Source organism: Lethenteron reissneri, chromosome 63 (genome assembly GCF_015708825.2).
Source record: "Lethenteron reissneri isolate LAM-NWPU_2019-01 chromosome 63, ASM1570882v1, whole genome shotgun sequence".
In the NCBI taxonomy this organism is placed as follows: Eukaryota; Metazoa; Chordata; class Hyperoartia; order Petromyzontiformes; family Petromyzontidae; genus Lethenteron; species Lethenteron reissneri.
In genome coordinates, this window is record NC_083841.1 from 1,524,094 (window position 1) to 1,534,323 (window position 10,230).

At 49.2% G+C, this 10,230-nt stretch overlaps 1 protein-coding gene across 1 annotated transcript; it reads left to right on the top strand.

Moving 5' to 3' along the window:
• Positions 1-339: 339 nt before the first annotated feature.
• Positions 340-8,149, top strand: LOC133358795 (dual specificity tyrosine-phosphorylation-regulated kinase 2-like). The gene is made up of 8 exons (XM_061577242.1): positions 340-483; positions 2,334-2,470; positions 2,802-2,945; positions 3,894-4,032; positions 5,753-5,834; positions 6,259-6,431; positions 7,168-7,228; positions 8,028-8,149. Exons 1-8 carry the CDS (start codon positions 340-342, stop codon positions 8,147-8,149), a joined length of 1,002 nt encoding a protein of 333 aa, XP_061433226.1.
• The last annotated feature ends 2,081 nt before the right edge of the window (positions 8,150-10,230 follow it).

Sequence of the window (10,230 nt, forward strand, 5' to 3'; positions counted from 1 at the left end):
TTCTCCCTTGCCCACACTTCTGCTACTCCCTGCCCTCACCCCCAGCTACGACCAGGCCTAGCTCAACCCCTATCACCACCCCTACTGCTCCTCCCCAACCCTGATACCCAACTAAGACCAGGCCTACGCAAAACCCCTCCTTTACCTTTCCCTCCTGTTCTGTCACCATAACGACACCACCACTTTTAATAACCCCACTCTTTATCTCAACTACCATCATCTTATGTGCAATGTTATAATTGCTGTAATGCACCTTGTAATAAGGCGTGATATAAATCTCACATAGGAAACAAAGGTAGTAATAATGGTTTATACATTTTTATCATTTCTGCAGAAATCATGCAGCTCTACGGCAGCTACCTGACCCTCAGGGAGCAAAGAGAACTCTTGGCCATGCAGGAGATATGGTACCTTGGGCTCCAAAATCAGGCCCGGGGCAAGTACAACCATGGCTACGATGACGACCAACACCGTTATATTCCGGTAAGACTCACGACAAAATACCTGCCTTGCCGGATGCGGCAGGCCACCCTGGTTATTACTTCGGGTGTCATTATCGTCGTCATCACATTCAACATAATCAACCACAGTGTTTACATCACAGGATCATTGAAAGAAGCGTTATCGTGCACACCATCATCATCCACAATGTCATCACACACGGTGTTGTCACGCACGATATAACTGGTATCCAAAAATCTCAATGCTGAAAAAAAAACCTGCATACATGCAGTCGGTATTTCATGTTGTCTGCCGGGCCAAGTCGCCCTTGAAAACAGTTTCTTCACTCAATGGGCTTTAAACTTGATTTTGAAGCTTTTGTGACTGCAAGATAGAGGGCGACCGAAATTCGGTTTCGGTTTCGGCGCCGAAAGTTGGCAATTGGCCACTTTAGGCATACTTTCGGTTTCGGCCGAAAGTAAATTTTTAACTTTCTGTCTGGTTTCGGTTTCGGCCAAAACTGATATTGACTTTCGGTCGTCAACTAAAGATCTATTTTTAGAATATAACGCTAGTGATAAGTCTATCAGCCGGTCAGTCGGGGATCCTTGTCTTTAGTCTGTGTGTGTGTGGGTTGGGGCATCGACTGCGTAGCGATTCGCGCGCTGCGCTACGAACCCGGCGGCCCGAGTTCAATTCCCGCTCACGGCCGGTGACGATTATTTGAACCGGTCCTGGGCCTCCCCTAGGTCGACTCAGCCTCAAATGAGTAAGTGGTGTGGTATGTAAACATCGCCACTAGGGAGACAAAGGCGGCCGGCCGTGGTGAATCCAAGTCCCGGGCGAAGCCGGGTAGTAAAGCTAGTACAGTATTTCATAAATCTTGTGTTCGGTAACTTTCGGTTATATACCTTTCTGTTTCGGTTTCGGTCGAAAGTAAATTTTTTACTCTCGGTCTGGTTTCTGTTTCAGCCGAAACCAGAAATTCAGTTTCGGTCGGCCTCTACTGCAGGAATTACTCTTTGGTTCTTTCGGTAAAGTCACGTAGATATAAAATAAAAGAAATAATAGAATAAATTATAAGTTTGAGAAAACAAACCTAGTAAAATTAGAAATGTAATGCAGTGCAACACAGAGAATTGGCTAACACAGCAGTTAACACATTACCTGGTTGATTACGTTCTTACAAAGATTGCTAATGGGCTTTACTCGTGAAATAACACTTTTGATTCAGATAGTAGCATTGCCATGACTTTTTCAGGACGGTTCTGACAATTTCTCGCAGCGTTCAGCGTGGTTGCCGTGTGTAATACCAATTGAGCAATTTGGAGGTAAGTTTTCAGCATTGGGATGTTTGGTCATCACCAGTTACATTGTGAGTGTGTATTAGCTATGGGCGGACACCAGAGAACCAGGAGGAAAGTCATGCAGAACAGGGGAAGCAGCATACAAACTCTACACACTCCTAATTTGCTAAGGAGGGGTAGAACATACCATCTCCACACAAAAAGGGACTAAGCTGGGAATTTAACCCCCAGGCCCTTCTTGCTGTTTTCCACAAGTGTGTGCAACAAGGTTATCTAGCACAGCAGACAAGCCTACCGAGTCTTGTTTTTACCCTTCAAATAGGACTGACAAAGCGAGGCTAATTCTATAGCTGGTGCTCTCTCTCACTCCCATGGATTAAGTCTCTTTATGTTCATATTCTTTGGGTCTTTAGGTAAAGTCTCGTAGATAGAACAATAAAATAAAGAGCCAAAGAATATGAATTCCTGCAGTCACGAAAGCTTTAAGTCAAGATCTCTTCATGTTGTCTTACGAGCACTCAATTAGCAGTGATTGAATGAGACTCGATTGAATCGGCACTTAACCACTGTGTGATTGTTGCGCAGGTAAAACACGAGCACCTCAACTTTCGGTATGAGGTGCTGAAGACGATTGGGGAGGGCGGTCAAGGCATAGTGGTCGAGTGTCTTGACCACATGACAAACACCCTGGTGGCGGTGAAAATACTCAGAACTCCATTGAGGTAAGACTCCACACTACTGCATACTGTGTCTGTGAAACACAGCACCTCTCTCCACAATCGCCTTGTGCTACGAGAGCCATATTCAGTCAGGGCTCTAGCCGGCTCTAGTTGTGACTATGAATATTAATTGGCCAAAACATCTTTACGTAAAAAGGATTTCAGAGCTTGGGAAATTGTTGGCACCGGTTCACTCCCTGGCTGCCTTCCCACTTGTATGTGGATCCTCATGCATCTCAATAGTTCTCTCTCTTTGAGAGTGAGCCAAAAGTGTGCATGGTATTATAAGTCTAAATTATGATTGATGATATTAAATTGTTGACTCTCTTTGCAGCGCCATGAATAACAATTTCCAGTTGAGGGAAATACAAATCGGGATCATACTTCAGGAGAGTGACACCGACGACTCCAACATCATCAAGATGCTGGATTGGTTCCAGTTCAGGAAGCACTACACCATCGTCTTGGAGCTGTTGAGGTGCGTGCCAAGTGTCACTTGCATTGATGTGCTCTTGCGACCATTTGTCGTCGTAAAATTGTGGAGCTGCCATGAGTCTTGGAGGCTCAACTGGGACACATGTTGAGCTGGCAGCCATTCGCTTTTCTCCGACAGCCCCGCCAAATTTGACATAGCATGCCCCCTCAATCAGCAGGATGGCAGCGCAGTGGTAACACCTGCGTCTCACAGCAACAAGGCCGAGGGGCTGACTGCCAACCGATGCGCCTATAGGCGTGCAGTTTGTATGTTTCTTCCACTGCTGTACCGAGTGTTCATGATTGTGTGTGTTGAGTGAGTTAGTACGTGTGTAAGGGAGGGAGGAGGTGAGTGTGAAATGTGTATATTCTCTCCCTGTTCTGCATGGGTTTCCTGTGGGTTCTCGGCTTTCTTCAACATTTTGGTGGCAAAATTTTAACGACCTCGCTCGGCATACAGGAAGTTGTGGGTTCGATCCAGAGCCTCGATATTTGGCGTGTGCACGTTCTCCCCATGGTCACGTGGATTTTTACCTGGGTTCTCCGGTTTTTCCCTCCACATTTAAAAACAAGTGTTTAGAGTATTTGGCTGCTCTGAATTTCCCCATGATAAGCCACTTTGTTGAGGTATCATTTGCGGACAGATCGCTTCTGAAAAAGCGCTATACAGCTCAGTGGGCCTCACCTGGTAAAATAAAAAGTTTATAGTTTCTAATAAATTCCCAATTTGACTGTGCTTGGTCAAGCATACCAATACTGAAAACTACCGAAAAATTACCCAATTAGAATAACACACAGAAGCAACATCGCCCCCTCTGCTGCGAAAACTTCGTAGGACCCTCTTGAAAAAAGTCTTGAGGATGTCCTGGGTAAACGAGCGTAATAATCCATTGTTATATGAACCAGAACCTCACAGAATGACACTGACTTTGTATTGTTGCCTCTTTCACAGTGGAACTCTGGATGATTGGATTGGTAACAGGAAATCCAAGTCCCTTCGGATGGAGATGGTGAAAATATACACCAAGGCGATCCTCACGTCCCTGCGTCACATCCATTCGAAGACAATCATTCACGGTGACCTCAAGCCTGTGAGTGGACAGAGCTTCACTGTAAACCTTTGTTGTTTTTGGAGACTAACCCTGGAGAAAGCCCCAGCCACATTGAGCAACGGGTTTTAATGCATTCTAGATTTGAAGCTTTCGTGACTGCAAGGATTCAACTTCAAGGACAGTGCACATTATCAGAGTTATGTCTTTTGTTTGTATTCATGACTGCAGGTATTGCGGTCTATGCAAACATGACTCCTTGTAAAAAGGTGTCAGTTTTGTTGCCAGATAGAAGGGTAAAGAACCAATTATCATATTTTTACTGGTAAATGAGGTCCCCATAGTGTAGATGTTTGCCCCGAGCTCTCATACTCTGATGGTGCATTGTCTTTGAGTTGTGCGCCTTTTGGTGTCTTCTGGTCCAACCCATGTGAGACTAGGCTCTAAGGAAAGCTGTCTCGGGTGTGGACCAATCAACTTCAAGGACAGTGCACATTATCAGAGTTATGTCTTTTGTTTGTATTCATGACTGCAGGTATTGCGGTCTATGCAAACATGACTCCTTGTAAAAAGGTGTCAGTTTTGTTGCCAGATAGAAGGGTAAAGAACCAATTATCATATTTTTACTGGTAAATGAGGTCCCCATAGTGTAGATGTTTGCCCCGAGCTCTCATACTCTGATGGTGCATTGTCTTTGAGTTGTGCGCCTTTTGGTGTCTTCTGGTCCAACCCATGTGAGACTAGGCTCTAAGGAAAGCTGTCTCGGGTGTGGACCAATCAACTTCAAGGACAGTGCACATTATCAGAGTTATGTCTTTTGTTTGTATTCATGACTGCAGGTATTGCGGTCTATGCAAACATGACTCCTTGTAAAAAGGTGTCAGTTTTGTTGCCAGATAGAAGGGTAAAGAACCAATTATCAGGATTCATACTCTTAGTTCTTTTGGTAAAGTCACGTAGGTAAAAAATGAAATTAAAATTAATTTATTCTTGTTTATTTTTATTAATTTTAATTTCATTTTTTACCTACGTGACTTTACCGAAAGAACTAAGAGTATTTAATGCATTCGCTTTGTTCACCTGTTTGGGATGGGCGGGGGGCACGGTAACACTGGTAAAGATCATCCAATGTGAAGTAGACTTTGCCAAAAGTTGTGTTGCTATGAGCGGCCTGCCTGAGAGAAACAAAAAAACTCAGATACTAATCAGGACAAAAAAGCACTCCAGTAATATCCTGATTTATGTCTTCCCCTTTTACGTTGTTTTGATAATCGTCGCCCCTTTCAGGAACGCATCCCCGACATAAACTGGGGTATTACTGTTTTCAAATGTACAAACAAATTTTAGAATCAGAATCAAAAGTAAATTTCCCAATTAAAGTGCATTGAGGTAAGCTCGTTTTCAAGGGCGACTCATCAGCTTACAAATTGCTCACAAAATTCTTGCCAAGACAAATGCGTGGTGGAAAGTGTTACCGAATCCATGTGTGTGCATGGTTTTTCCTAACTCGCATGCACTAGCAGCTATACGCTTCATTAGGGTCTCTCTTTCCACGCAATGAGCAACTTACATCGCATCATCTCACTTCCAGTGGCAGCTGTCAGGAAACATATCCTAATATCGCTGCGACTAACCTTTTTGACAGTCACCTCGTCTGACTCCCTTTTTAATATATACTTGCGTATTTTGGTACATGCTCAATGGACTGCTGGCTGAATGCTGTTATCACCTCTGTGAATCCCTTCTTCTGTTCTTCATCTAGGAAAACATCTTGGTCAAGGACCGCGTGGCAGGGACCATAAAGGTCGCCGACTTTGGACACAGCTTCGTTGAGGGTTATCCAAGTGAGTGACCTCACCCGGGTGAGGGAGTGAGATTGCTCGTAGCGGTTAGCGCTCTGTGCTACGGACCCGGCGATTATCTGAACTGCTCCTGGGCCTCCCCTAAGTCAACTCAGTCTCAAATGAATACCTGGTGCGAAGTGTAAAGATCACCACTGGGGAGGCCAAGGCGGTAGGGCGTGGTGCTGGCCACCCACCCCTCGTGTATCGCGCCGGCCTTCATAAGTGCTTGCTAATAGCACTTGTCCCAAAAGCTTGTCACACTTGTGTCTGTGTGTATGCACACACGTGTGTGTATGCTCAGTCTCAAATGAATATCTGGTGTGTATGCACACACGTGTGTACATGTGACTGTGTGGAGGTGATGACTTGCGTGTGATGATGCTGTTAAAGGTGATTTGGGGGTCTTTGTCTTTGTGAATCACAGCCTCCTTGACCTTCAGTACCGTCAAGCACATGTCTCCGGAGGGAATCTTGGGCTACTCGTCCACCAACTCGGTCGACATGTGGGCTCTGGGATGCACGGTGGCGAAGATAGCAACCGGAAAATCCATCTTCGAACCCATCAACTTCTACGACCAGTTGGGGTGCTGCATGGAGGTACTGCCCAACAGCAGCACTTCGCTCGTGATTCACAAAACATTCTTGGCCACGTCACGATCTGGCCACATTTTTGCCACCCGCCTGCTGACGCAGCCATAAGAAGTAAATGGTCATCCGTGCAAGCACTCAAAGCGCCACTTGTAGTTTAAGCTCACCCACCACCAGTAAGTTGAAGAGCAATTCTCTAAATTAAGTCTAGTAATGAGATACATTTCCCTTGAAGCTACATCCAGCACATATGCAGGACCATAACTGTGTGCACACAATGGCCTACTCTTTTCGAATAACGTCATGGGATCTTCAACGTCTACTGCGAATGTAGCAGACGGCACGTACAAATTTACGGTTTGTACACATCGCAAGTAAAAATTGGGCGGCCAAATCTGAACCAGGAAACTCTGCAACGGGAGGCAGATGTGCAACTGCTGGGCCATGCCACAACCACGACCCTGCACCTGTGGGTGAACCGTGGGGAGTAGTGGCGGAGTGGTTAGCGCATCGAGCTACGAACCTGGTGACCCGAGTTGGATTTCTGCTTACTGGCAACATTTTTAACAAATACCTGAACTGGACACAGGCCGAAAGCGTTAAATGAGCACCTGGCACTTGGCGCTATGGGGCCAATCCCCTAGTGTGCTGCGCCGGCCTTAATCGGTGCTCACTAACAGTACTCGCTACAACAGTCGGTTGCGTTTATATGAAGGAACTTTGTTGTTGTGTGAACCGTGTGTAGGTCCTGGGGCTGCCTCCGGACTACTTGGTGAATAACGCTCCTAAAAGAAAGAAATACTTTGGTAAGTTGAAGGGACAAGCTCACTGGAATACGTTTTACGAGCCAACTGTTATTGTTTCAGCTCGACCACCGATAAATTCTTGAATGTCGATTTTCACAACCGACTTTCACCATTAAGCATCAGGAGAGATCCAGGAAATCAGCCTGAAAATCTTGTACACGTGGCAATTGGGTCTTACAGCAAAAAATGTGGCTCAGTAATTAAGTGGTCTGACCCAAAAATCAACAATGAATCGTACATAGTTTCCCTTGTCTTACCAACACCCATCCCAGATGATGCAAAACACTGCATTGTGATTCACATTGGTTATCGGAGTTCTGCATTTCGAATAACTCACATTTGGCGGGTCATTATGTTAGTGTTCCAGTGTAACACTAATGGAGTAATTTGCAGTAAAAATTTTCACATAGGCAATCTGTAACATCCACCGTGAAATAAACGGTGCAAATTTGTTATAGTTAATGCAGCCTGCAGTGTAACCAGGGCGGCCTGCCGGATGGTAACCACAAACTTCTGCAACAGGTGGCAAAATCGCAACCGCTGGGCCACGGCGTAGTGCTGCTGCATTGCACTGTTTCTGCGCTGGGGATGTGCAAGGGCCGATGTTGGTTGTGACCGTGTCTCCTGTGTGTGCGCGTGTCTCCTGTGTGTGACCGTGTCTCCTGTGTGTGACCGTGTCTCCTGTGTGTGCGCGTGTCTCCTGTGTGTGCGCGTGTCTCCTGTGTGTGACCGTGTCTCCTGTGTGTGCGCATGTCTCCTGTGTGTGCGCGTGTCTCCTGTGTGTGCGCGCTCCCTGCAGCATCCGCCAAGGAGCCAAAGATGTTTGGCCGCCATCGAGTGCCAGGGAGTCGCCCGCTCAGCAAGCTGCTCGCGAACTACGACCCGGAGTTTGTGGACTTCATCAGCTGCTGCCTCCAGTAAGAGCCCCTCCCCCACGAGGATTCCCGCATCGGTCACTCTGCTCCGACTGATGAGCGACCGCTCTCCTCCTGTCCCCTAGCTCCATCCCTCTCAAGCACAATTAGAAGCTCCATCATTGCATAGACTGGCTTGATCCATACACTAACATAGAGAGACTTAGACCCCCATCTTCTTCGAAGCCAAATCATTGCTAATGCCCACAACCCTATCCCCTTGGTGTTTCCCTCTTGGCTAGACCGCAGTAGGGCACCGGAATGGAAAAAATGTGATGCGAGGTGGTTTGCGTTGCCGCAGAACTTAGGCGAGTGCTCTGTGCAACAGTAAACAATGTAAATAGAGATAACTTGAGGATGTTGTTAATTATGCATCTTATTGACGCTCGTTTACCTAGGAAAGCCTCACGACTTTTTTCAGGAGGGTCCTGCCAAGTTTGCGTATTGGGGGCGATGACTTCTACGTACATTCCAAATGAGTAATTTACAAGCAGAGCCGTCCCTGGGGTATGGCGAATCAGGGCGGCCTCCCCAGGCCCAAACGCTTATGGGGACACCGCGCTTGGATGTCACGGTGGTGTCAGATGTAATACTTCTGGTTTCGCTCGAAGGCATCGGGGGGCCCACACGGTGTGATTGGCCCCTGGCGCTGCACCCACCTATGGGACAGCCCTGCTTACAAGCAGTACATTCCTTTGCCAAATGTGGACCTTGATGCCAGCCTACTCTCGCACAATACATGATAGGATCTTTAACATCCTCTATGAAGCAGATGGCGAGTATTTTTAGGGTTAACACGCCCGCAGCATTAACCAGGGCGGCCACTGGATTCGTACCGTGATCCTCTGCAACAAGTGGCAAACAATGCGCCAACCCTGGGCCACGTCACTGCTGCGTCATGTCACAGGAGAGATGAGCTCATGTGGGCATTGGATGATGTGGAGCTGGTTGGACTTGCCGATGACTTTTACCAGCGGTGTTAAGATCGGTTTCGTGAAAGACGACACAAGGCAGTGCCAGGCAAGGTGCACTTTTAGGCTACTGGGCAGTTGGAGGTAATTCGCTACTCGGCAACAACGGAGGGCGGAGAAGCAACGCTCACAATGAGCAGAGCACCGAGCGGCTAATATGCAGCAGGGTGGCAAAGTGGGGAGCACAGTTTATACATCAGCAGCTAGTTGATGATTATGGTAATCATTGCCAAAAGTGGATTACTGCTACCACTGCTGCCATTAGTTCTTGGACCCAGTGAGAGGAGGCAAATGTAAATCCTTCGATCGTCATCGCTCGTCGTGTGTGCCGCTTGTGTCTGTACCGTCCCAACAGATGGAATGCGTCTCGTCGCATGACACCGGCGCAGGCACTGGCACACCACTGGCTGCGGGATGTCGGCACAGCTGAACCCGGGCATTCCGGGGCAGCTGCCGTCACCACCACCCCTGCCACCGCCGCCACCGCTGTCCCCGCCGCCGCCATCGCCGCCGCCGTCACAGCCACTGTCGTTGCTGCCGCCACCGCCACCACCACCGCCGCCACCGCCGCCACCGTCGCTGCTGCCGCCACCGCCACCGCCACCACCACCGCCGCCGCCACCACCACCGTCGTCCCTACCACCGCCGCCACCGCCGTCACCGTCCCCGCCGCTGCCGCCCCCACTGCCACCGTCGCCGCCTCCCCCGCCGCCGTCACCGCTGCTGCCGCCGCTGCCGCCGCCGCTACCGCCGCCGCCACCACTGCCACCGTCGCTGCCACCGCCGCCGCCATCGTCACCGCCGCCCCCACCACCGCCACCGCCGCCGACGTAACCGCCACCGCTGTCGCCGCCGTCACCGCCGCCGCCGCCGCCACCGCCGCCGCCGTCGCCGCCGTCACCGCCGCCGACGCCGTCGCCGTCACCGCCACCGCTGTCGCTGCCGTCAGTGCCGCCACCGCCGTCACCGCCGCCGCCGTCGCTGCCGTCACGGCCGCCGCCGCCGTCACCGCCGCCGCCGTCAAAGCCACTGTCGTTGCTGCCACCGCCGCCGCCGCCACCGCCGCCACCACCATCGTCCCTACCGCCACCGCTGCCACCACCGCCGCCACCACCAT

Bases quoted from the DNA above. Each gene is read 5' to 3' on its own strand.
- LOC133358795 (XM_061577242.1), top strand. From the start codon at position 340: ATGCAGCTCTACGGCAGCTACCTGACCCTCAGGGAGCAAAGAGAACTC. The intron at 2,946-3,893 runs GTGCGTGCCAAG...CCTCTTTCACAG, and splicing joins ATCGTCTTGGAGCTGTTGAG to TGGAACTCTGGATGATTGGA. The intron at 4,033-5,752 runs GTGAGTGGACAG...TTCTTCATCTAG, and splicing joins TTCACGGTGACCTCAAGCCT to GAAAACATCTTGGTCAAGGA.